Source organism: Pezoporus flaviventris, unplaced genomic scaffold (genome assembly GCF_033815535.1).
Source record: "Pezoporus flaviventris isolate CSIRO_AGI_PZ_B2104156 unplaced genomic scaffold, CSIRO_AGI_Pfla_v1 ptg000079l, whole genome shotgun sequence".
Classification (NCBI taxonomy): domain Eukaryota; kingdom Metazoa; phylum Chordata; class Aves; order Psittaciformes; family Psittacidae; genus Pezoporus; species Pezoporus flaviventris.
Window position 1 is genome coordinate 4283807 of NW_026892627.1, and position 27449 is coordinate 4311255.

The window sequence follows — 27449 nt, forward strand, 5'->3', positions numbered from 1 at the left end:
TTGACACATGCTGTCCTAGAGGAAAGGATTTACATATGAATTATGTTTCATGTTACATTTTGGGAAAGCATGCAAGTGTGTCAGTGTTTACAGCAAGGGAGGTAGTTATATAGAACCATAGGAAGGGGAGCCCTGAGTGGCTTAAGCAGTTGATGGAATTTCAAATTCAAGCTCTCACAAGCAGGTACATTATCAACATAGCACACAGCGTACCTGTGAAGTCAGCTAATGCCTGCTGCCCTTTTGACCAGATAAAACATCTTTGGACACAGTGTTCTTCATAGAATTGCTGTGTGTGGTTTATGTTATTTATTCAGTAAAGCTTTTGGCACTAGTTTCAAGGCTGGGAAAACTGATAGAGAGGGAGGCAAAACTGGAGCCCAAGCCCAGTGTTCTTTAATTTCTTTAACGAAATTTTCCTGTTTTCTCATTGCGACCATGTAAGAAAGACAAGCTGGGTGTTGCTTTTCTCCTGCCAAGTGTTTTCCTGAAGTTCTTTTTAAACTTATTCTGCTCCCCAGTGGGAGAAGGAGGGTACTTATAGGGAGAGACAATCAACAGAAAGTGTAGTGTTGCTATTAGCTGTAATACGACTGTAAGACTTGGAACTCCTGTTGTATTTCTCGATATCTGCAGGCACCTTACTTTCTCATGTAAACAAACCTGATCTATGATGGCCTAAAGAAGTTAGTTATAACCTGTCACATCAGCAGTCATCTCCACAATCAAAATTCAGGCTCTTGATGTGGCAGAATATTTTGCTCATCCTGTAAAACAGTATGATTAGGGGGGATTTTGTGTTAAGAAGAATCAAGTTGACTTCACATAAATTGGTAGAACTTGCCCATTTTTATTCCCTTTTTGAAGTTACATTTTTAGAAGGAAAATTGTGGCTCAGCAAAATGGGCTCATACCTGCCAGGAAACTTCTGGAATTTTTACGCCGTTATACCAGGTTTAGTTGGCAGGCATGACTTTGGCATGTGGTCACATGTCTTGTGCTTCCAGCCTTTTTTTTATTTTCTCTGTCTTGTAGACAGTCTGTTTCTTCCCTGCACTCCCCTGCTGTATATTTAGACTTAAGGAAGACACGGTGCTTTCTGGCAACCAAACACAGCATATAGCTGACTATAGCGTATGTCGTGGTTTTGTCCAGACATCCTAAGACCTGCAAGTGTGTGTGACAGGATCTGTCTGAATCATCCTGTAAGACTGTAGTTTTCTAAAAGGCAGTGAAAATGCTGGATCTATGATCTGGACAGGAGTTTGACATGAGGAAAATAAAAAGAAATCACTGTAAATCGAAACAACTGTTCTGGTTCCTAATGGAGTTATGTCATGTGCAATGTTTTATGTTTCTGGCTTGCTCTTATCTTCTGTGGGCCCTTGTCTCTTGGTTTTCTCTTACAGCCTCTGCTGTTGGGCTGAAGTTTCATCCAAACTCCATGTTAAAAGGTATTTGAACCTTACCAGGCAAATATCACATGAATAGGTGCATTTTGGAATACAGTCCCATCCCTAGCCACCACCTCCTTATTTTCTCAACCACCTTTCTCATTATTTTTGCAGAGCTTTGGGGCCAGGTCAAGATTCTCAGTGAACATTGACTGTGTGCTCCGTTATGAACCATTCATGCAGCTTTGCTTATGTGATTGCAGCTGACATTTCATAAGGTCACCAAATTCCTGAATAAATTTCAGGCAGTGCAGTCTCTGTGAGAAGAGCATTGCCTCCCCACATTCCCACTTACCTCAGCAGAAATTAAAGGGAGGATGCACACTGGGACTTATGTACCTCAGCAGGTTGCACAAATTGTCTTCTCAAGTCATTTGTCCTAGAACTTTAGCCTTGGGCTTCTTTCCTCTGTCTCCTACTACTCAGTTAATCAGATCATAGTGTTTCTTAATTCCACTGTGCTTTACTACAGGTAATAAAGTACAGTTACACCTCTCATTGTCACTGCCATCTCTCTGCATGTTCAGTAATTATGGCAAGTGACTAATTGAAATCTGAATTTCAAATAAGAGGCAATTACTATAAAGATCAAACATCATTATCAGCCTATGCCATGACAGAAGGGGATTAGCCAGGGAGTTTCATAGCTCTGTGTAGTGTACCTCCTAGTGTATCAAATTGTGCTTCAGGCCTGGGTAATGACTTCCATCTTCCAGTCTTAGTGTTTCACAGAAATTCACTACTACAGAACACTGGGAGAATTAGTGACTTGTTGGACTAACCAGCAGTGAGAGCCCTTTCTTAGGTTACGCCTTTCTCACTCACGTGTTTTTTAGGTATCTATGTAGGTGGAAATTCTGGGCCATAGAATTTTCCCTAGTAATTTGCCCATGATCCATATGAACACTATGGTTGGCAGCCTGTGTTCTTAAAGCAATCGCATCATTCAGACTCAAGTGAGGAAAGTCTTTAAAATACATATAGGAGCGAGTGTTCCACATACTGGCCCATCCAGGCAAGTATTTTGTTTAACCCCGACACTTAAATGTAGTTGTCTGTACAAAGGTGCTTATGTGCTCCAGATGGTTAAGTTCTCCCTGTTGTCAATAGAGATGTAGTCAATGGAAGAACAATTCAGCACCGTAAAGTAAATGGCCACTGATTAGCTGAATCTGTCTGGACTCTGCTGGCCACAATAACTAGGGGTCAATTCACTTGCTTAAACTTGGGAATCTAGTAATGTTTGGGTGGCCTGGATTGAGTGGATGCAGTGGACACCAAAGGTCATCTCAAATATTAGCAGATGTCTTTAGCAGCACGTACGTTATAACCTTCACTTACGTATGAGCGTCTGCATCTTGACACTAGAATTTGTCTTGAGCTCAGTTTTATCAGTAGAAAGGAGTATGAGAATAGGGTAAGCGTGAAGAAAGACTGCTCTTGGGTGCTGTTTTGGTTTCTAGCAATCCAGGTTTCTGTGACTTGCTGAACTAAAAGTGATATCTGTGCATGTTAAATGTGACAAATTAGTGTGATACATGGCCTTTCAACAAAGATTAATTTGAGTAGGTATATGTGGAAATGTTAAGCCCTTTGCAACAGGCTTTTTGGGAGTCGAACTCTGGTTTCTGTTCAGCTAGAATGAAAATGGGGTTTTTTTGTTTGCTTGTTTCATTCATGCGCTGAAAACCAAGTGAAGGGAAAAGGTGGTAATCTGAGGAATAATTCAATACAGATTGCTTCCTAATCTCCCTCTTGTATCTTTCTGCTTAAAAATACATGCAGGTCTGAGTTGAAAACCGTTGCGTTCTATGTGCATTCACATTTGCATCTGTGCTGTCTCAAGGAATTAGCTGCAAAGTGCAAACAGCCTTGGGAGGTTGCAGGCGAGCCCTGCATCTTCACATCTCAGGTTCAGCACAGTAACACCATACAGAAGAAAGTAACCTCCATTTGTTTTCCAAATTATGAACTTTGCATGCTGTGACAGGATATACTTTTAATTTCAGGCACTGCAGCACTTTTTGATAGACACTGAAAAGGAGAGATTATTTTCCTTTTTACCCTTTCTTAGTGCTTTTGACAAATGTGGCCCAAACTCTGTCATGTCAATCAGTATGAGGGAAAATTGTGCACTTGCATGTTTATGAAAGCAGGATTAAGTGAGAAGTTATCAAATGCAGATGAGCTGTTCACTTGTCTCTCTCTCCCCATCTTCTTGGTGTTCCCTCAGTTGTTTCAGCAACAACATGAGCCTGGAATTTCAGAGCAAGATTCTCCTTAATCGCAAGCTATGAAGTAGTTTCCCAGGGAAATTAATGGCATAAAGGATAATAATTATAGAAATTAATAATAATCCTCTTTTATTGAATGATTAATAGCAGGGTTACAACAGGAGCTATAAGGAGGTGTGACAAAGAGAGCAGCTTCCAGGATAATTCCCAGTCATCCTTCTGAGGAGTGATTGTTTTGGGAAAACGAAACTCTTTGGGGATTGCCTGCCACAGTCCACACCTGAGTCCTGACACAATTCAAAATGAAGCTGTAAAGAAACAGAATATGCACTATCAAAGAGGCGTATTTTACGGAGCAGTTTTTGTTAACCCGTGAGCAATGAAGAGTGGTATTTGTATTTCCTGAAGTGAACTGTGTGGGCTTGACTTGCAAGGGATTGGAAATTCAGAAAGGATGTGTACTTTCTTTTGTGTATACTTTTACGTTGGCAGATATTTCATTGAACAAAGTGAAAAAGAGCTGCTTTTCTGACAGCTTTGCACAGTCTATGGGATCTTTCTTAAGGTGCTAAAATGGCAATGCTTGCTGCCAGGCAGACCAGCCTAGGGCAAGAGTGACCTGCTGAGTGCAGTGGAGATACATCAGGGTCAGAAACTTCTCATTACTGAGGTTAGTCATGGCAGTGTGGAGAAGAGAGGTAGGGGCACAGAGGCCAGGCTGTGAGACCTGGAATCAGCCATTGGTAAGAAGGTGAAAGCACAGCTCAACGTCTAGCGACAGCTCATCAGTGAGGCACGTATCAGAAATGAGAACAAAGGAACCGCTGGCTGGCCCAGGTAGGAGGTGCATGTGACATCCAGGTCTCAGTAGGGGTTGCGGTGAACTGGGCAACACATCAGGTAGATTCCTATCCAGTCCCTTTAGGAGGCAGCCAGGGGTTGCCTGGAAAAGACTTAATAAAGGTTGATTCTGAACCTCATCACTTACTTAGGTGAAAAACAGGAGAAAGAGGGAGAAAGAGGTACAGACAAACACAGCTATATACCTGGGGTGCCTTTTTATTCTCCTAAAGTCTAGCAAGCATTAAACCTCCTCAGCTTGTCTAAGGAAAGTTGTGTTCAGAAGTGGATCTGTGTAAGACAGGACACAAAGGTGTGAGCAAGATTATAGGTATGCCTAATGGAGTATGCCTTTGGATAGAAATCCAGGTATGTTTTTCTAAACTGAAGAAGTCTAGAGGACTTAGAAACTTCTAAAAGGTTCTGTTCCTGCCTTTGTTTTTGACATCTTATATGACCTGGGTGAATCACTTGAGGTTTTTAGCAGGTAGGAAATCAATTCATGAAGTGAGTATAATGAGACTGCTTGAGCTTCTTATAAAGCCTTTTAGGACTTCTTGGCAAAGGAAAACAATAGAAAGCTGAGAAAAACTTTTTTTAATGTGTGTGAAAGCCTGAAAAAGCATCAGGTTGGTGAGCTAGACAGAGCAGAGGTCAGAATTTTTTTTCCTAAGATAGTATTTCTTGCCTAAAGTATTATTTATCTGCCTTCCAAGACTCTCCTGTAAGTGCATTATAATTCTACAAAGCAGAAAAAAAACACCAAAACCAAGAAAAAAAACAACCATGACATCTAAGAAAATCACTCTTTGCCGAAAGCTTGGCTTTCAGGATGATGTTGTTTAATGTACAAAGTAATAAGCGTTGATTGGATAACTATTCTTTCCTCTATTTTTTTTTTTCCCTGAATACCCCTCATTCACAAATAAAGTTTGTGAAGAGAGACTTTTCGTTTCAATCTCATGGATGTCTGACTGCTGTTACAATTATACCACTGTCACGGTTTCTAGAAATAGTAACCAGTGTGCTGGTGCATTGTGAATCCTACCCAACTCTAGCTTGTCATTGCAACATCAGAAGAAACCCACCAAATGGGAAGGATGGCACATGAATAATTTATAGCCCCATGATTCAGCCCCTATTTTGAGAGACTTGCTGTTTTCTGAGCCTTTGAAAAATGGCTAAGAATAGCATACACGTAAAATGATGTATCCTTTATGCAACACAGTTTTTTTCTGTCTCATTTGATCTGACATGGCTTAGTGTGTGATGTCCTTGCCCATGGCAGGGGGGTTGGAACGAGATGATCTTAAGGTCCTTTCCAACCCTAACTATTCTATGATTCGGTGAAATCTAAGCAGCCAATCTAAGGAATTCATATCATGAAGTTCCTGTTGGATTTACTGGGGATCGTGGTGGATAAGTACTCAAGAGAAAAAAATTTTGTTTAATATGAAGCAAAGTGTCTTATTTTGAACATTAAATAAATAAAAATTATTTGGAGGAGCCACTGGGAGAATCTCACAATATCGCAGTGATTAGGACACTCTGAAAGAAAGGAATCCATTGAACTGGTTTCAAGCTCCTCCTGAAGTCCAGCGGTGGAACTTGACTAACTTATGGGCTACAGTGTTCAGTGCTGGAATATATTGTTTTGTTTTGGCTTACTCCTGTGTTCTTGGAATTATTCTAAAATTTTCCACTGTTAGCATAAATACCTCCATGATTTGGGCATCATTTCCTGGCTGCTCCACAGCCACTTTGCTGTGCCCTGAAGCCAGTGTAGGGACTTGGTTAGATGTGCTGAACAAGAGTTGTTACAGGCTGGTACTCTAAAATTACAAGGTTGAACTCTTCCTGTGGTAAATATGCAGGCCTAACCTACCCCAGAAAAGAAGACAAGTCATTCAGCTTGGTCAGAGGGCAATACAGAGGCAAAAAGAGTTTAATAGATGTCTTCAAAGGGAGGAAAAGTTATTTAGGACATCAACAAAAACATTCCCAGTGGAGAGATTTAACAGGCTGTCTGAAATGGTTTTGCAAAGCAATTACTAGAAATTCCTGGGGCTTACACTTTTTAATCTACACTGAACAAATCCGGTTGGTAGGGAGATGGACAACAGTGACCCACTGTGCTCTTTCAGTTATTTGCTGCATCTGTGATTATCTGAGATTGGCATAGTCACAGCAAACTGCACTTTTCAAAACTCTGTGCTTTCTAGGGAGTTTGTTCAGTGGGGGTTCTGGTTTTCTGACTGATGGACCCTTCCTTTCAGCTTGGCTGACATCTAACATGGATCAGCAAGTTTTCAGAAGAGTCAGATACCCTTAGCTGTGCACAGCTCAGAACTTAACAGGCTGTTTTATTTATTTTCCGTTTGCCTATTTATTCCATTCACTCCAGTAGCAGATGAACTTGTCTCAGGATTATAGGCCATTCTATGTGTGGGATCCAGGATGAAGGCATGTATAGTTAGAGAAGGCAGATTTCCATTTTAATGACAACTGGAAATGTAAACCTTGTCAGAAAATCATCTACATGAGACATGTCAAGATGACTAAAATCCTTTTCAAAGCTAGCTTAGTTCCAGTTGTCAAGGACAAGATCTGTGCAGTGTCTGGAGTTATCTTTCACCCCCTAATGACTGGAAGGATGTGGTTAACTTCCTGCTGAGAATTACATCCGCTTACCTTGACCCTGTGCTCCAGTCTCTTGTTTGTTTCATGCTTTTAATGAACTTTTACTGACTAAACACAAGCCTGCCACCAGGTCAATCTATACAGATTGAGTTACCGCTACCTGGAAGGCTTTATGTTCTTCAACAGTGTCAATAAAATAAAATTAAAAAAAACTAAAAAAAAAGAAAACCACTCATCAAATACTCTTCTTCGCATATTCTATTCGGAAATGCAACATCATCTGCTATTAGAAATGAAATTAAGGTCAAGGTTTCACCTCTCATACTGATGTAAAGCACTGAATCTAAGATGTGTTTTAAAATTGTTCCAGAGGATAATAGTGTCCTGTTAATAACAGATCGCAGGTTGGTTGAGGTCGGAAGGGAGAGCTGGAGTTCATCTAGTCCAAGCCTCCTGCTGCGAAAGGGCCACCTAGAGCCACTTGCCCAGGATTCTGTACAGATGGTTTTTAAATATCTCCAAGGATGGAGACTCCACAGCCTACCTCAACAACCTGTTCCAGTGCTGTCACCTTCATAGTAAAAATGTGTTTCCTGAGGTCCAGATGGAACCTCCTGTGTTCCAGTTTGTGCCTGTGGCCTCTGGTCACTGGGCACCACTGAAAAGAGCGTGGATACATCCTTTTTGCACTTTCCCTTCAGGTATTTATATACATTAATAAGATTACCTCCTAAACCTTTCGTTCTCTAGGCTGAACATTTCCAGCTATCTTAGCCTTTCCCCATATGTGAGGTGCTTCAGTCCCTTAGTCACCATGTGGCCATCTGTCAAAGCTCTTTCCAGTATGTCCATGTGTCTCTTTTACTGGGGATCCCAGAACTGGAGACAGTTCTCAGAGGTGGCCTCATCAGGCCCTCTGGACCTTGCCATTTGGCCAGTTTTCAGTACACCTATTAGTACAGCTTTTGTAACTGCTCTGTGTTAGTGTGTACTTTTGTTGTCTGGTGTTACTGGTACCTTAAGTATAATTTTCATGAAAACACTTGCAGTTTTGAAGCAGTCAATTATACCTAATACTAAGGCTTACCACAGTCATCTAAATTCAGTGGGTTCTAAGTTGCAGAAAAATCAGTTGGGACCACAAATATTGACTGTTGCTGCTTCATTTGCTGGTTAGATACAACACTGAGGTCTTTTTAGATGAGTCTCGAGTCTCCTCTTGTTGGGGAGGAATTAATATTGCGTGAGTTTAGATGGCCAAAAGTCATACTACTGTTCTGGGATAAAGGTCCTTGAGCTTATTGGTGAAAAACTGCTTGTGTCTATGCAAGTTTTCCTAGAGCTAGTGTTGTGATACCAGTATTGAGTGGCAGGGGTGCTCAAGAGGGTTATGGACAAAGCTATAAACAAAGTTTGGATGTCTCCCCCTTTATAAAACACCGGCTGTCCTGAACGTGCAGAGTCCTTCAAAAAGAACCAAAAAAACCTCTGCAAGCTTCTCTCATGTCCTTCCATGTCAGATCAAAATTGTTACCCATTATTATTGGTTTATGAGGTGTTTGGGGATACAATTCTAAATCTGGGTCGATCCCAGATTAATTTTTTATTTTTAAATAATTAAAATATTTATTTTTAAATAAAGCTTCTCTTTCTTTAAACAACAGATATGCTGAACAACAGATATGCTGAGGTTTCTTAATAATCTTGTTTGCTGACAAGCAGACAGAGCTTTGATATCATGCTCAGTTTTCAGATAAATGCAACACTATTTTTCTTCTCCGTTCAAGGAACTTTTGATCTCCACCTTGGATTTTCTCAGTTGTTCTTAAATGATTATACTCCACTAAGAAAAGATCAAGTTTGATATAGTAGTATGTATATGTATGTGGGTATATATAAGCAAGCACATATGAGCGAAACATTTCTATAGTTATTTGATTGTTTCTCTGGCTTTATTCAGAGAAGAGACATAAGAAAATGGACTGAGCTGGGCACACCTTTCCCAAAGTCTGGAGTTGAGGAGATTTGGCACTGTTTTGCTACCTGCAGTATCCTCACCACACCACTCATTCCTGAACGCTTACCAGCAGGAGGTCATTTCTGAAGACCCTGTGAAATCTGCAGGGATGTAAGTTCTCTGCTCACTGCAGGGACTCTGAAGGACTGTTTAAGCTAAGAGTGAACAGTGATTTATAACAAAGACTTTATGAAGTGGGTTGGACCGCTCTTGTTCACTAGGGCTTTGCAGGAAGCATTGCTTTTAAAATAGCTTAATACATCGAAGAGTCCCTGTTCTTGCTGTGGGTGGCTGGTTGTAAGGAACAGGGTTTCACAGTTCTGTTCCTGCCAGTCCTTTGTTAGAGTTATGCTCAGATCTTTTACCTACCTTTTTGTGATGTGATACAAAGTTTTTTTTAGAAAGGGAGATCCCTTTTTCATAATTTTAGAGCCCATGAGAACTGCAAATGTTGGTACTTCTGTATACGTGCATCTATATTGTGTGTATGGAGCTGAAATGTTGGCTGTAGAATTAAGACCTGGCACAGCAGCTGCCACTACGAAGCAGGGACAGCAGTGGAAAGCAGTGCAGTACACTGTCTGAGAGGATCTTAATTGCTGCATTTGACTCTGGGAATACTGCCATTGCTGTCATTTGCTTTATTGATAGCATATGACTGTGATTAGCATGACTGAATCAGCCCTTAGAGGAAATATGAAAATGCATATGTTATGCTGGCTGGCCTGGAGGGGATGAAATACATTTTCTGGAAGCTAGCAACCTGAGTGACAGTCTGAGCCCTACTGCATATTGCTTTCTATTCAGGGAGTTCCCTATTACCTCTTTGCCTGTCCCCTGAGCTGATGGTTAAGCAGCAGTCAAGGGCCATAAATGTTGCTAACAATCTACAACAAAAGAGAATCAACATTTTCAAAGTCGAAGAAGAGGCCATAGACTGAAGCATAGAAGTGTGGATGATGTGTCAAAATCTATGTATATAATGGCTGTGTGTTGCCTGTATCATCATGAGTCATCTACTTCTTACTGTTCACTTGCATCAAGATTAAATCTGCTGGTACAGTTGTATTATACAAGTGCAGGTGCACACACAGCACAACCACAAGTTACAACCACCAAAAATCTCTATTTGTATATTTGTTCTTTAGAATAAAGTCAGTAAGGAAGGAGAAAGTGTAAGAATAGAAAGTATACTAAATTCTTCAGTATGCCATTTGTCTAAGAAAATGAAAATTGTCACCTTTTTTTTCTTTATTGTTTATCTAGGAAGAAAAGAAATACTGCTAGGAGCTCTTACTAGCTATTGTTGCCCTAGAAAGATCATGTAAGTGTTCTTTTCTTCCTGGGTGATCATTGTTTCTACAGTGGAGTTCTCCATCATGACTCTTCCATTTTCTGTTTTTCATGACAGTCGTTAATAAAAGCTGAACTTGATCCAGTTTCTTTCTGCACACAGTGCTTTAAAGCAAAGGGCAAGAATCCTTCTAACACAAAGTACAATAAGCCCTGTTCTCATTGGAAAACCATGTGAGAAAGAATATTCTTCAGCATGTTCAATCACAAAAGAGATCATAGAATTCTCTTAGTGAGATCACCAGCTGTTGGTTTCCCTCTTCTCTTCCTTTACATACCCTGAAGCTGGGGGGACATATACCTTCTATTGCTGTCTTTCATAAAACCAATGTCTCTGTCATCTTTTTGGCATCCCTCTGCTGCTTTGATCACTGCTACAACTCTGCATGTTCCAATGACTCAGCCTGTCACTGAGTCCAGTCTGTTATTTCTTCATCTTCTCTGTGTTGCTTTAACAGTAAGTAGGGATGCTATGAAGCAGCTGTTCACTGCTATGAAAAAGGATATGGAGATTATTTGAAGTTGCCATTAATTTATCTGGGGTCTTCTGTGCAGAGATATACAACCACACACAGGATGTTCAGCACATATCAGATGCGACTTGTCCTTCTCAAGACTAAAATTTTTCACTTTGAGAACAATCTGTCATTGGAAGTGGTAGGTTCCCCAACACTGGACACTTTTAAGATGCAGCTGGACAGGGTGCAGGGACATCTAGTTTAGGTCATGCTTTGCCTAGAAAGGTTGGACCAGGTGTCTTGACGTCCCTTCCAACCTGGTATTCTGTGATTCTGTGACTGTCTCTGAATGCAGCGAGCCTCTGTCCAGTGCATATGTGATTGGCCCAATGTGCTCAAGAAATGCTAAACTTACTCTATGCCTTGGGGTTCATCTGTGGATGAACAAGAGCTGTTCTTGCAAGTGCCTGCAGTGACTCTCTTACCCTCTGATATTACCCCTCTCACTAAATCATGATTCTATTATTCTTCTTTAAAGCACTGTGTAAAATATCTGTATTATGTTAAAATAGATATGTGAAAATATATTCAGTATGACCAGAAGCTTGGTTCCAAGTGGCTGCTAGAACTAATTCTGTAAGGCATTTGGAAGAAAGAAGACCTTTGCTTTAGGTTATAAATTACTTGTGATTACTAATGTTTGGAATGAGACATTCCCAGAACTCAGATCTACTTGCTGCTTTTGTTTCCAAGAAGTGGCTGATACTGGAGGAGACTCTAGACTAGAGAAACTTAGAATTTAATTTTTATCCTCCTCTTGTTCACATGTTCACCATGTAAGAGATCTGATGGGACAGCTCGTAAACCCAGATCACTGTTTCTCAAATAACTGCTTTGATGTGCACATTGTATAGGATTCCTGAAGGAGAGCTCAGAGGCACATTTTATGGCTTTTGGTATCCTAAGTGGAAAGGTTACATATCAAAATAGAGGTGCAAAGGAATAGCATTAGTGAAATTTGGTCTTGCTTTTTTGATCATGATCTGTTGTCTAATACTTGTTCTGGGTAATAAACACGAGGCACATCTTTTTCTTAAAAGAAGGCTATAATGATCAAGGAAGATGTGGTGCAGATGACAGAGGCACCAGGGCATCATAAGGTAAAATACATGGTTTGTGATGGTTCACAGCTCTGCCATGGTCCTGCCAGGTGATTTTCCAGAAGTCATGGACACGTTATGCTTCCATTTCTGTACTAAATAGACATAATAATGAAAAGAGCAGAGGAAAATGTTAGTGTGGATAGGGGGAGCACTCCTAAAATTTACTTTCTTTCTCAACTACGAGAATTCTTTGAAGAGAGCTTTGGTATCAAATGGGTCTTGTTTCCCTAGTTTTGACACTCCCCCTCTCTTTCACCCAACTTCAAGCTATTTTTACTTTCTGTCGATTTCTCATCTAGAGAGAAATCAGAAAAAGAAGAGTGATTTTCCTTTTACATGGGTAACTAAGTGCTTGATTTAATGCGCCTCTCCCTCTCAGGTACTGGTGTAGTCCCAGTTGTACATTTTAAGTGTTGACTGTGTTTATAGTCTCCACACCCGAGCTGGAAAGATATGGGGAGGGAAAGGAAGAGTCAGAATGAATAAAATAAGAGTTTCATATAATCACTATTCTGGAAGTGGCATTCAACATATGACTAAGCACCAAAGTTTCCCACTCTGTCTGGAGAGTCAGACATATGCTACAGAGACCAAAATCAGCAACCATTTGGCACAGAGATCTTCAGTGCTGGCCAGAAGCAGGGGCCAAATACAAGGGCTTTTGGGGATGGAGCTCATATCCAACCACCTGAATCCCATTCAGACCTGTTCTCAGAGAAAGAGAGTAAAAGATGTCCTGACATATATTTAGCTTGAAATATTGAATAATAATAATTAACACAACAATGAGGGAAGAAATCTAGTCATCTGCTTACCCTTCAGGGCAAAATTGCATGAGAAAAATAGCATGGAAATGGCAGTTTATACCTGATTTTCCAGTAATAAAGAGAGGGAAATGTGTGAATTTGTAAACTAGTGACAGAAATGGAGACTGAAGTCCTTAACATCTAGCATGAGTTTCTGTAGTTGATATGTTACCAGTCATTTTATTTTATTACATTGGCCTTGTCACTCCAAAAAGAAAGAACGAAAAAATGCAAATGGACAACAGCAACATAAAATTCATCAATCTGTATGGATATGGTATAATCTGGAACATCTAGGTGAACTGTTACTTGTTACTTTCCATGTGGACTTTCCTTCATGTGTCCCAAGACAAAGCACCTTTTCAAAACTGCTTTTACCTTTTTCAAAGGTTGTTGTCAACAGCACTTTAAGAAACATTCAATATGATGCTTTTATTTGGGATCCTATTTTCCTGATGATTGGTGCTGAACTAGCACTGAATGACCATGGCAAAGGCCCAAGAAGAAGTTGGGTAAAGGGCAGCAAGAACATCAGGAAGAGTTCACTAGGAAGTTGCTTGTATGTGTCCTTTGGGGATCTTTCTGAATTTCCTGTTTTAATTCTCTTGTTTCTAAGATACAGTTCAAAATAAGCATGGAAGTAACCCTATTGCTTGGGATTAGATGTACTTTTGATGAGTGCAGGAAGGTAGTTTGTACAGCAATGCTGCATGGTTTTCTCTCTGAGTTCCTTGGGATACTCTCCCCAAGTATTTCTACATGCCGCTCCCAGAGTTCCTCAGCATGACATTGCAATTGGATGTGAAATCCCTCTGCTTCAGTACAGTAGTTTGTAAAGTAACTTATATTCTGGGAGAACTGGCGCATAGGAAGAATATCGGAAGAGATTTGTTTTTCACAGACAATAGGTGAACACATCCTAACCTAGGTGTATCAGTTCCTGAAATCTTTCCAGAGACATTCTTGTGTGGCCTTCCCCACCTGCCTGCCCAGGGCTGGACAGTGTGGTTATCTTGCTCCTTCAGGTTCTTCACAGAAGTTTTACCCATAATGTTGTTGCCTATTAAGACTCTAGAAAATCAGTATTTCCAGGAGAGTTTCTTATAGTTACAGTTTATAAATGAGAGGGGAGTAGAGCAGTAACTTTACCATACACATACCATTCACCTACATGGAGCACTAAAGACCTAAATATGTCTGCTCATTTTTAATACAAAATTTAACTGCTTTTTAAAACCTATCACATTGAGCTTTCTCTTGCAAAATTATTCTCACAGCTTTGCTGTCTTCTGAACCCATATGCTGTAAGAAAACATTATCAGTAAGTATCTTAAATACTTGTTGTATCTAGATGTGTTTACATCTTTTATTTCTGCTCTCCTCAGAAGGCTATTCTAATCCTCACAGAGGTGGGATAAGTTGATTTGCCTCATGAATAATCTGTTCTGTTAACATTTTCTTAAATCCATGAAATTGCTAGGCTGTTTGAAGATCAGCACAGAGTGTTCATCTCTCTTTTATTTTGGTCTGTACCAGGAAATGCCTACAGAGAATGCTTGGGCAATGGGACATGGGCTTCCAAGATAAACTACTCTCAGTGCGAGCCTATTCTGGATGACAAGGTCTGTATTTTTCTCTTCATTCTTCTTATTGACATTTCACAGCATACATGAATGCAAAGCTAAGTTTAAGGTTAACCTACTAATTTGGGATTTCTGAGGCTGATTCCATTTCTATCTATCTGTGCAAAGAAATCCTCCCTGTGAATTCAGGCAAAACACTTATCCTCTTTCCATATCAGCTACTCACATGTTTTTTTAAAAATGGTGCCTTATTACACTCTATCCCTGATGATGTGTGCTTATGCAGATACCTCCTATCTTTGTTCAAAGCCTACAGCTGCTACAGTAAATGCTAGTAATAATAAGACCAAAAGCTTCTTTGGCACTGAAAGCTGATTCCACTCTGTACCAGTTCTGAGGTCTCATCAACAACTGGCCTCTCCAGATCTCAATAGCATTTTTCCTTCAGCAAATATGTAACAGCACAGCAGCAGAAAAATACATAAAAAACAGGCTCAGGTCCTAGATGTCTGTTAAAAGATTGAGCTAGTCTTGCATTATATAGGCTTTTATAGAATTAAATTAGCATATAGGCTTAAGCTACTTCAGAAAGGCTGGAAACAATTATGCAAAGTCCCTTTCTTGTCAAATGTCTTAGCTTTTCTTGGAGGCATCATGAACGTTAGTCTTCCCTTCAAGCCCTCATGCCATGGTCTCTTTCTCCGGTTTAGAGTGCTGTGGTGGGACATAAGCACACATGGGCTCTGTGCTACCTCCCTGCCAGGAGTGACTTTCCCCTCTAAGAACCAGGGTGGAGCCCAGCAGCTCAGGCATGTTTATGCTGTGGGGTTCATTACACTCACTCTATCATTGGGGTTGTACCATGCCAGTTGCAAATGGAGAGGAGGAAGACTTACCTGCTGAAGGCTGCTTGCAGAGCTAATCCAGATTTAGTACTTGGGAACTATCTGAACTAGTTCTGTACTCAAAGCAGTAATGATGCGCTTTGGCTGTGGCCCAGCATCCATCCTGTAAGATCCATGTTGTTGCTGAATGTGGGCTTTGACAAGCGAATCGAAAACCAGATAACTACACACCAGCTGCCGAGGAGGGCCTATTCATGCCCACTGGCTAGGTAATTTGGTGGTAGGCCACCTCCCACCCTCTATTACTAGAGGCTTCTAGAAAGTAAGAAAAAATGTACCAGTACGTGACTGCCATCCAGAGGGGCTGATACATGTTCAAGGTGGTATAGCATAGTGGAGAGGCTCCCATGGCAATTTAAGCTGATCTAAGTTGAGACCACCCCAGTGCAGCCCCTCCTTACATTTCTTTCCCACATAGAATTAAAAACTTTTTGATGGGTCATTTTTCAGATGTATCCATTCCCTAAGCTATCTTAATGAATTATTGCAGCAGTGCTGGCGCCAGCACAAGCAAGGGGAGTGAAAACGTGGTTGCGGTTGAGCAAAACAGCAGACCATAGTATCCGACCATCTCTGACTGAAATGGGTGTGCATTTCTGAAACCACCCTCTTAAGAATGAGCAAGATGGGGTGTGCATAGCAGCTAGTGCTGATTTAGAGAATGGGGACCAGAGATGGGTGAAAATCTTTCATGTGCTTTAACTGGTATGGGAAGCCTGAGCCTGATGGTAGCAGTCTGCTGTACCAGCTCAGGAAAATGCTACTGTGTTTTAATGACAGTCTCTATGTGTTTGTCTGCACGACCCGAACAGTTGCTATCTCTGCACAAGCAAATACAGACGAGTTTTATTTGAAGAGGCTGGAGAAGCGTTGTGACTAGAGGACAGGATTAGTTCCTTTACTCTGTTTTCCTTTTAAAAACTTTGCAGCTATGGTGATAGCTTAAAACTCTTTAAATAGCATGTTCCTTAAGCAGGTAAAAAGTACAGATGTTCCCCCACCCTTGTTTGCAAAAGCTTAAAATCTAATTTCTTACATGTTTAAAGATTTGCAACAAGCTTTGCAAATATTAATATTTGTGAATATTTTTTAAATCTCTACATAATGCTCGGTGTTACGGATGAATACTTGGCTTGTTTTGTGATCCAAAAAAAAGAGACAGAAAAAGAAAAATCCTCCCAGATTTCCTAATCTTTCATTTTGATTAAAGGTGAGATGCAAGCACACATGTGGGTCCATTGTTATATATTGACTGTTCCTAGCAGATGCTAAGCATCAGCCAGGAGGTATGCCCTGTGTTTTGTGTTTATTTTTAACAGAAAACAGCACTGCTTTTAGTTCTTTAGCACTCACAGGCAGAGTGCTAAAAAACTACATGGTTTGACTTCAAACGCAGTGATTGATACCTGGGACAGGAACAGGACTTCTCAAGACCAGCCCCATGTCCAAGGCTACATGGTTTATCACATAGCATACGTAATATAGCAAGGGAAATTTCAGTTTTCAGTGGTGGGTCAGTCTTGGGGGACATAAGGTCCTGTAACATGCATTCACTGTGTTACATTAGCACATCATTGCTTTTCTTGTGGTGAAGACCTGTGGCAGTAGCTGATAAAGCCATGCTCTGGGACTGCTTTCGCCCTAGATTCCGACTTTGGCTAGGAATGTAGCTAGACAGCGTGGTTTAAAATGCCCTAGTGTATGTCTCTGTGCATCTGGCAGGTATGACACAGGCCTTCTGGAATACCTGTGTCCTTCAGCAGCAGCAGCGACTGGAGGTCAGTCACAAGGACCAACTAAGAAGCACAGTCTCCTGAGTGCACTTCAAAGGGCAATAGGTGCCTCTGTGTATGTAACTATTTCTAGCCTTTGCTTCACCTATTAGTTCAGATATTGGGTAGATACCCAAATGTAGGTGTCCTAATGCCAGGCTGAATCCCATCCTCTGAACAACCAGTTAGCTTCTTCTCCAGGTACTGGAATCAGTTACAGAAATCATTTTAATCCAACTTGCTGTTTGATTGCATAATGTATGACAAATGGAAGGCTTCTATGCAGCCTGCAAGCTCCCGTGTCAAAGGAGCCTTTACTGCATCTGGCACAAATCTGCATTCTTTTTAGAAGGAGAAGTCTCAGGCAGTAACAAATGTATCTTAGCCTCCAAAAAGAGCTATAAATTAGGTTTTTTGGTCTTGTCTATGTGGTCTGTGGCATCTGTATATGAATTTGGTTCTCCTAATGCTCTGAGGTGGCTTCAAGCTGTGTAGCTGAGTTAGCACCACGCTGGGCTTAAGTTAATGTATCCTACTTAGGAGCACAGTCACATTAGCCACAGATAGCCAGCTTCCAGCTGGCAAGGAGCAGGAAAGCAGTGAACTCAGAGGAATCCTGGGTGACAAAGATAGTTCCCAGTTGCTTCTGAAAATCTTTGGAGAGAGATATGGTGCTTTTAAACTCTTCTGGTGGTGAGATCATTCTGACAACAGGAAGAAATCTAATCTGAAGTGACTGATCTGGAAATGGAGTGCAGAGCCTCACAGGAAGGCATGACCTGTAAACACTGGCAGGACCTGTCAGGAAGTTCTGTTAAAAGGAGGAAGATCCATGTCATCTGGAGAGCTAAGAGTGCTGTCATTATGTGGTTATTAGCTCAAATAACTGGCTGATTAGGTTTAGACAGGTGAACAGTCATGTCCTAGCCAAAGCAAAGGGAAGAAGTCCTCTAGGCAGGTTGACTCCATCATTAGCCTGAAATCTGGCTGTAGGGAGCCCAGTGTGCTTTAGATTTTCAAAGCTGGTGCAGGTAAAAACATAAGGCTGGGCTTCCTCAGTTTACCTGGTAGAAGCTGGCTGGAAGATAACTCTGTGCTGTCTGATACTACACGATTGTCATGCATGGAGGAGGACTTCAGTGATGTGTCCTGCCGTGGTCCAAGAGTAAGGTTATTACTGCTTTTCTATCTGCTTTCTAATGTAATGACCCTCCTCCTAAGCTTGAATAGGATTTAAACCTACATTTTAGTGAAGTGATACACCTTCCTGAAAGCAAAGTAATATTGTGTGACAGTAGAAGCTTGTTATCATTTCAAATGTATTGGTCTTCAAGAGGGTGAGACAGAGTTATGCAAGTAGTTTACATGAACTGGGCTTTGGCCACCACATGACTGATTCTGGGCATGTGTTTTTCAGCCCTGAAGGTGTTGTCTCCAGTTCTACCAGAGATGCAGATTGCACGTAGGCTGGTGGAAAGTGATCTTGCCGCCCTGACAGCTTAGTTTTTCAGAGGCATTGAGGCAGTTCTTGTTTCTGTGGTATTTGAGTCTGCCTTCAGGAAACCTTGTTAGTGCCAGCAAAGGAAAAAATGAAAGTTGTGTCTGTTTTTCCTTCAGCATCAGTGTGTCAAAGGGGAGCTTGATTATATTATTTTCCCATTCATTTTCTTGTGTTGTGAACCATACCTTCTTAAAATTTGAGTGAAGTTGAAATAGTGGTTAGGAGCCAAAGGAGGGAGCTCAAGGGTCAGATTCAAAGAGCAGGCTCTTTAGCCTGGGAGAAACATTGTCATCCTCCAGAAGATTTCTGGCACTATGTGAGCAATTCTGGATGACACTCTTAGTCATATGGTTTAGTTTTAGTAGTCCTGTGAGAAGCAGGGAACTCGACTCGATGTTCCTTATGTAGGTCCCTTCCAACCTGAGACGTTCTATGATTCTATGACCTGGATGGGAAAATAAAGAAGTAAAGCAGGTTGCCAGGGCACTAGCTGAACATTACAACATTGTGTTTCATGTAGGCACATCAGGTCAAGCATATTTACTTCCTCTTTAGATGTGTCTGTGACTTAAGGTTTAACAGAACTGAGTGGGGAATTCAGATCTTGTAGGTTTAGTTGTTGTTTTGTTTGGGGTTTTTGGTTGTTTTCTTTCCTTCAGAAAATAGGCCTGTGCATGGAAAGTTTATTTTAGGGGGTTTTATAATAGACTTAAAAATACCTTGCGTAGTTGAGTTCTGTCCAGAAACAGCACATTACCACATGTGCTGAAGATATAGGCGGGTTTCATCACAGAAATTATTCCAAGAGCACTTGCTTGCTCTCTGGCAAAGTGCTGGAAGATGCTATCTTCACAGAACAATGGAACAAATTAACTACAGCTGCTGGTGGTAGTTTCATCCAAATATTCATTCACTGATAAATTCCATTGACTGGAATAAAATGTTAAGGGAAATTATTAGGAAAAGAAAAAAAAAGAAACCACAATTTTATGTGGTTAGTTTTCAAAGGTCTCATTCTTCTAAAGGAGGACAACATCCCAAAGTGGGGAAAGATCTGCTTAACCTGAAAAGAAAGAAATGCTAAAACTAATTAAAAATAAAAAAAACTTTTTTTCAGGGGGATTTGTTCTTCAAGTAGCAAACCTCTGTCAATTTTTGACCAGCTTCAGTACTTATCTGAATAGTGTTTTTCTACTTCTTCCTATCCATCAGGCAAAGAGAGGAGATGCTTCTCTTTTCTCTGAAGCCAGCAGCAGCCCACCAATAAAGAATGTTCCAGTTACTTCAAGGTCAAATTTTGGTCACATCACTTAAATTCACTGATTTAGGTGGGAGCATTTTTGTACTTAATCTTTTGTTTACAGGATCAAGAACCTACCAATAATTTCCAGAGCATCCTAGGAAATAGATACTAATACATTAAGTATCACCACATACTTGGGTCGCTGCTAAAACCAACAGGATCTCTGGTTTGTCAGGCTCTCTCAAAACTGAAAGAACACCACAAGATTATTCCAGGTCTTTCAGTCTGCATTGATTCTGCCCTCAATTTGAAAGATAAGAATCATAGCTTGCAAGGAATGTACTTCAGAGTATGGAAAGCACTTAGTATTTATTCTTACTGACAACTGTTTCATTTTTGTCTGAAAACCAAGCCATTTGAGTAGGAGAGTAGCATTACTTGGCTCATTAAAACCATGCACTTTCCTAAGAAAATAATCTATTATAACTTTTGAAAGTGAGAAGATGTGTCTTTGATGTCTTTGTCACCTTAAAATTATAAAGTTTTAAAATAATGTAATAATAAAAATAAGAAATCCTGAGGAAATTGGATTAAAAAGGGGGGGACAACACCCTTTTTTGCTGAGATTTGTAACAAAATGTGAACAAATCCCAAACTGAAATGAAACCAAGCCTACACTTCTGTGCCTGGGCAGCATGTTTGGCTTATACATAGGCATCAGCCCTGGAGCTATTATATAATTTTAAAGTCAAGAAAAGTAATTACTGTTTCCTAAACTGATTAACTGTTCCTTAATGTCAGTGCTTAGAGAGTCATGCTGATTTAATCATGTTATCTCTTTACCTCCAGAGGAAGTATGCGCTCCATTACAAGATTGCTCTCATCATAAACTACCTGGGGCACTGTATATCAGTAGGGGCCCTTATAGTTGCCTTTATGCTTTTCTTGTGCTTGAGGTGAGTAATCTCTTTGCATGCTTCTAACTTGGTTGGGTGTGTGACACTTATTGGGTTACTCAACCCCTCTAATAACACTGTCCAGGTCATGTATGGTCTTGAAAAATGATCCTGGCTTTCATACTCATGAGCATGTACATGGATTCATGGACTGATACATTGGATAAGCTGTAATGGTGGCTTCTGTGCATAGGACATGCCTATTTGTATTCAGGAAGAGAACTGTATGTGATTTATTGACTCAGCAAAGAGTTCAGTAAGCACACAGTGCTTTGTTAAGGGCAGCTGGGATTTGTGTGTGTCAAGTTGCAAGTTTTGGAGGTAAGTTCCATTTTCTTATAAGGCAGTGTGTGATGGCATAAGTCATTTTGCATTCCCTGACAGATGATGCCCAGATCTAGACCAAAGGAAATGCAATTAAATCTTTCCATTTAGCTTTGGGTTAATTTCAATTTTTCTTCCATGAAAGAACTTGGAAATTTTCTTAAATAACAAGAGAAACATATTTGGAGGAGCTTTATCCCCAGCAGTGCCCATGAAATGATGGATGCAAATCAGTGAAACTGCACAAGACGTACTTTGCTTCTCTGGTTCAGTGGTACAGAAGGGAGTTTGTCAGGTCAAATGGATATGTCGGTGAAAGAAAATCTTTGGAGAAGTATTAGGGCTACAGGTAGAAGAGAAAGCGTGGGAGGGAAGGAAACTTAGGGGAATGTAATAGGTAGATGTGCGTCAGTCATCATATGTATTGTATGTGCACAGCCCGAGTCATGGAAATGTATTTTAATAGGAGTGGCCTGGTTGGATATTTCTGTGTTATTTGTTGGATTACCTGTTTGATATTTCTGTGCTATTTGTGCTGTCTTGTCTAGGAGCTTTCAACTTGAGTTTAGAACCCACTGCACTAAGTGCTATGCAGGGATAATCCTTGGGAAAAAATCTTGTATGTAGTAGTTTATATAGTAGCAGAGAAGAAACAGGTGGATTATTCACCACCACCCCCGCCGCCAGATTACAACATGATGATTGACAGTGGCCTAAATGAGAGAATCAAAGTTTTCCTAGTGTGAAGCATCCCTACAAAGTCTATTGCTTTGCTGTCTTCCTCATGAGCCTTCTGAACAAGAGGGTCTTTCTTATTAGAAACAGGAATCTTCTTTCACCCCAGCATCCATAAACAGAATAATCTATGTTAAGAGGAATGAAAAAAAGTTTAACATGTTCAGTGGGAACATTTATGGTTCATTGTTTTAACCTTGCATTTCAGCCTTTTTACTGTATGTATAATGCTAATTCCCATAGTGATTGGAGACCTGAATTAATTTACCCTGAATAAAAAAATGCAAATTATTCATTGTAACTCTATTCCCTGCTATGTGGCTGAATCTTTTATAAATGTTTGAATAAATAATACAAAAGCAATTAGATATTATGATATAAATGTATCCACCTTCTAACAGGGAAGGAACCTAGTTATCTCTTAAATTGTTCTGATATTTCAACTTTGACTTTTAAGAAATTTTGCAGTCAGCTTAAGCATTAGAAATGACTGCAGCAAATAAGTACTTCCCTATGCATGCTGTGAAGCAAGATAATCCATCTTTTCAAATTCCCACTCTATCATGTAAAAAACCTCTAGTGTCCAGCCAGCTTTAACCAGCATGAGCTACCTCAGTGTCTGTAGTGTTACGTCTGTTTTCAAAAGATCTAAAGATGCTCCGGTTAAGGCAGTCCAGATTCATGTTGCATTACAGATTTATACTGTGTAAATTTCTAGGTTATACACATCTTTGTCACACTTACTTCTTCTAAGCGTCTCAAGAGCAAATCAGTTTTGATAATTGAGTCCTATTATTTGGGATATTTTAACTGGTTTAGTTTGGATGGAAGAAGGCATCTAATATTTGGGTGAAATGAGAACCTAGATAATTTCTGGCTAAAAAAATCAATAGAAGAGTCTGAAGGCTAGACCTGATAGTCCCACGTCTTGGCCCAAATTTGAAATCTGCTAGTTTCTGTGATTCAGCTCTATCAAAATCTAGGATTCAATGATCCAGTTCCTTATCCTTGCTCCACTCCATCCATCTACCTCATTCCATGAGTGCCTGCTGAAGGTGAAGATGGAAGAGACCCCTGGGAAGGCTCAAGTTCTCTATATTTTTATGGTTCTCTCATCACCTGCTTGATTTTCCTTTGCTCTGTCAGTGCAGATGGAGTCCCAAAGGCAGTCCTGTCTGAAGGAAGCTGCCCCAGTCCAGATAGCTGCTGTGTTGGTGGGAAGCTTAGACATCAGCTGTGCTGAAGTAGGAAGGGGAAAGTACTGTATCTAGTCCCTGTTCTTTCAAATCTATCCTGTGTTATCTTGTCCCCAGTTCTTGTCTTCCTCAGTTCCTTATACAGACCTCTGTCCTGCATTCACAACCCACCCTCCACACCACTAGAAATGTTCTTACTGTCTTAAACTCTAAGGAGCCATACAACAAAAGATAATTGAGGGTCAGAAATCTCAGATGTAGCAGCAAGTAATGAAATCGTTTGCCATCTGTACTTGTGTTGCCAGGAGACCCCATCATAACTGGGAAGTGAGAAGAGCTCAGCCAGGGACTTTCTTTTATTGTGAAGACCTGTTCCACACCTGTTTTCTTCAGATCTGTCACATATGAACCAATCCTTCTTTCTTAGCTGTGCAATGAAAAATAAGCCAGTAAACATTTTATTTAGCACCTGAATAATAAGAAGTGAAGCCAGACTTACAGGAGTGGGCTTGATTTTTGTTGGCATGCTGACTGAATGGCAGTGAGTCATTGAGATAGCTCCTGAAGATCTAAGTCAAGGATAGTTCCCCAAGATTAAAATGTAGGTGGTCTTAAAAGTGGGAGAGCCATGCTGTCTTTACAATGCGAAACAAAACAAGCATACAGAAAGAAATATGTTGAGAAGGAAAAATGAGAATTTGTGTATAAACCAAATGTGCTGTAGAGCTGCGTTGATCTCCAACGCAGGATCTAGAGAGACTTCACGTGGCATTGTTAAATGCATCTACACTACTGTGAATCTCAGTTTATATGTTCTCATTAGTAAAGGTTTGAGCCATCCCTCAGGTGCACAGAGGTGGTTCCCGCTGGCAGGGCTCTCATTGTCCCACATAATCACATTCTCACACTAGTAAAGAAGAAATTTTCCAGAGGAGGAATCCTCCTATCAGTAATGCCAATCAAGCTGAAGGAGGAAAAAAAAAAACCAAGAAAAAAGATTCAAAAACTTCTTTTGACTCATATTTTTCCATTACTGTTGCTGATAATGCAGAAATCCAAATTGCTTTGTCCTGTGTTTTCCTTTGTTAGTGTGCCATTATACCAGCCTCTGAGGTGGAATAAGAGTCCTTTATAAAACTCCTGACTTGTGATTAAACGATGTGCTGGCAATAGACAGCAGTGACCTGACTGGATTCAATCAGAAGATGTTTTATTGGGGCAGTAGTGACTGGAGAAGTAGTATGGGAAGACAGGTATTTGTTCTGAGAAATATTTAAGTCCCTGCTGAGTTTTGTATCCAATAAGGGATGGTGCTGAAAGGAAGATAGGCTGAAGATTAAAAATAATTTGTCCTTCTGCAGGTTGCTGGATAAGGGAAGCTCATAAAGAAACAAATCCACAAACACTGCATAACATCTTTTGTCACTTGTGTGGTGGTAACAAAAGCAAATTCAGGTTTCAAGGGAAATTTTGCTTTCCTGGTAACATCTAAATTTACCTCTTTCTTCCCCACCGCATAGGTCTGAGGCAGTGTCCCCTTTATTGTTATTACAGCCAGATTTCCTGAATATCACACATTTTTTTTTCTCCCAAAAGACTGAAACGTTTTTTTCTTGAAACAACATAGGCACTTTAAAATTTATCCTCCACCCCTCCCCCAGCCTCCCAACCATCTCCAAGTGTTTAAGAGAGGAAGATCTACTTTCCTTTTTCCTCCCCTGTTCCAAACTCCTTTGAACTGCCTCTTAATCTTCAGTCTGGCATGCAGTTGGTGAGACTGTTGCTGCAGGGCCTCTGTTAGTAAGAATTGAAGAGTTTGAGTAAATGATTTTAAGAATCCTTTCAGAAGAGATGTAGAGCATCCATACAGAGCAGGTTTCATAGAGCAAAGTGATCTGATGCCTGTCAGCACCTAGCTACTGAGGATGTATCAATTGGGTAGGTGATTTGCAAAATTAGTACTAGTTTGCACTTAAAGGTCATGTGGTATCTGGTGCAATTAAAGCAGAGCAGAGTCCAGATCTAAAGCACAGTCTCCCCGTATGTGAATTCCTGTAGTGGAGCAAGAGTAAAAGGAGTAAGTCCCAGGCCACGGCATCAAATAAATTCATCAGTTCATGTCAGTGCTCCCCTTTTTCCCATCATCTTCTGGCTTTCCACCTAGTCTATTCCATCTACCACTTGGAATAGCAGTGTTAGGTAATAATTCAGGCACGTGGCATGTTTTAAACTTCATCATAAACGCCAGTAACTGCAGTGCGTATTTTTTGTGGATGCAATGGCTGCAGGCTTAGACATAGCACTCTGTCCCACCCTGAAATAGTCCATAGTAAAGTTCTCAAGGCAAGGCAGGAATGGAAACACCGGAGCTCTGTAAAGAAGCACCTATGCAAGGAGATGGTTATCTTTGAATACAAAACATCTGAAGTGCCTGAAAGCATGTGAAGTGTCTCATCTCACCAACTCTGATAAAGGACAGAAACACATTTTCTATTGATAAACCTTAGGCCAATGTCTTTGCTTCCCACTGACTTTACCCTCTCATCTCACATCTCAGTGCAAAACTCGCAGAGAAGAACAGAGCCCACATGAAGTCCTGAAATGACATCAGTAATAAGTGTGCCCAAAGAGCTATATTCTTAAAATGTGGGAAGTCTCATAAGCTTCATCTGAAATAGTGCTATTGTAGCCTAGCAATATGAAGGCTGAAAAGGAGTATTAGTGCTACCTATAAATACATCACTGTTGGATAAATATTAGAAACTGAAGAGCTACTTACAGTAAGGACAATGTCGGTGCAGGAGGAAATGGGTATAAGTAAGTGCTCTACGGATATACTTGTGAGTGGATATTAGTGGATGATTTCCAACCCACAAAGCAGAGGCATCCAGGAGCAATGTAACAGAGAAAAAATTCAACCTGGAGTTAATCTAGAGTTTCAGGAATTTATGAAGGGCTTTGACTCAATTATTTTCTTGACCTGAGTTTTGGAGAATCAGGAGGCCATTTCCTATCCTGTGCTTGAAATATTTTCCTATATAAATTTCTTTTATTGCCAAGATTTTAGCCATGAGGCAGTGTTTTTGGAGATGGACGTTCTCTTGTTTTAATTTGGGTAATAGAACTGTCCTGTGCAAGATTAGATCTATGTTGGCTGGCTAGCTAAAACTTGTCTGTGCTGTTTCCTCCTATTGATTATGATGGAATGTCTTTGGGGACAGTGGAGCAAGCCTTGCAATTTTTCCAACATTTCAGATGAAGGAAGAAAGCAAAGTTTGGTCTTTACAGTTTATATATGAATCTTGCATAGGTGTGCAATTTACTTGAAAATAGAACTTGTCCCGTGTAATCTCTGGGAAGGAGAATCAGAGAAGATGTTTTCAAGCCGAGATGTTTAGAGTTGCCCATGACAAATCCACTGATCCTATATAGCGTTTCCTGAATTCCTGGTCAAATACTCAAAAATAATGAAACATTTCATACTATGTTTTTGTGGAAATGAGGCCAAGAAGAGTGTGAACAGCGACATCAGTGCCCCAGACTTTCCTCCTTGGTTTATCTACACAGTATCTGTAAATGTAGATAATTTAATAAACATTGCTAATTGTATGATTGTATTAAGAGAAAAAAAAAAGAACAGCGAACCATAACCTCTGAATTGCCTAGCTGGTAATTTAAATTAATTTTCTTTCAGATACAAAAAATCCCCTATAATTTCTCAAGGGGATTATGAATGAGGACATGCTGTGCATCCTTACATTTCCCAAACAGTAGCTGCAACCCAGATCAACCAAGATCAGCTCTCAGTCTCTGGCTTCTGAAGTTCTAACTCTAATTTGTACAATCCAGCTGCAGTAACCACTTCATAGAAAACATTCAGCTTCCACAGTCCAGACTGATAACTACAACCTTTGTCAACAGGGCAATGTTTTAGATAAACCCCAGAGGGCTGTAGCCATGTACCATGCCCCTGCTACTCTGAAGTTAGTTGGTTATGTGGTACTAAACCTGAGATGCAAAGTAGCTTCTGCTAAAAAGATAACTTCACAGCCCTGTGTTCTGATTGGTTCAGAAATAGCTGACAGCTGACCTCTACTTAGTAAAGCAAATTAGAGCAGATTCCTAAATCTTTTTTCAACCAGCTAAACCATGATCTCATTCTGTACTAAATAATCTGCATCCGACTTTGCTGTCCCTGTGAAAAGAACAGAGGAATTTTCTCCGATGGAAGAGCTGATTGCACCCTCAAGGTTGGAGCCATGTTCTCAG

At 40.4% G+C, this 27449-nt stretch overlaps 1 protein-coding gene across 3 annotated transcripts in view; it reads left to right on the forward strand.

Annotated features, from left to right (window-relative positions):
* CRHR2 (corticotropin releasing hormone receptor 2) overlaps positions 1-27449 on the forward strand; it is a 152259-nt gene that overhangs the window by 72611 nt on the left and 52199 nt on the right. For 2 of the 3 annotated variants that reach the window (XM_061474285.1, XM_061474287.1), the window contains 2 exons: positions 14502-14587; positions 20819-20925. In XM_061474285.1, coding sequence (XP_061330269.1) covers positions 14502-14587; positions 20819-20925 — 193 coding nt within the window. Of the gene's footprint in view, positions 1-14501; positions 14588-20818; positions 20926-27449 lie in introns of those variants that run through there. The other variant, XM_061474288.1, reaches the window with a different exon arrangement.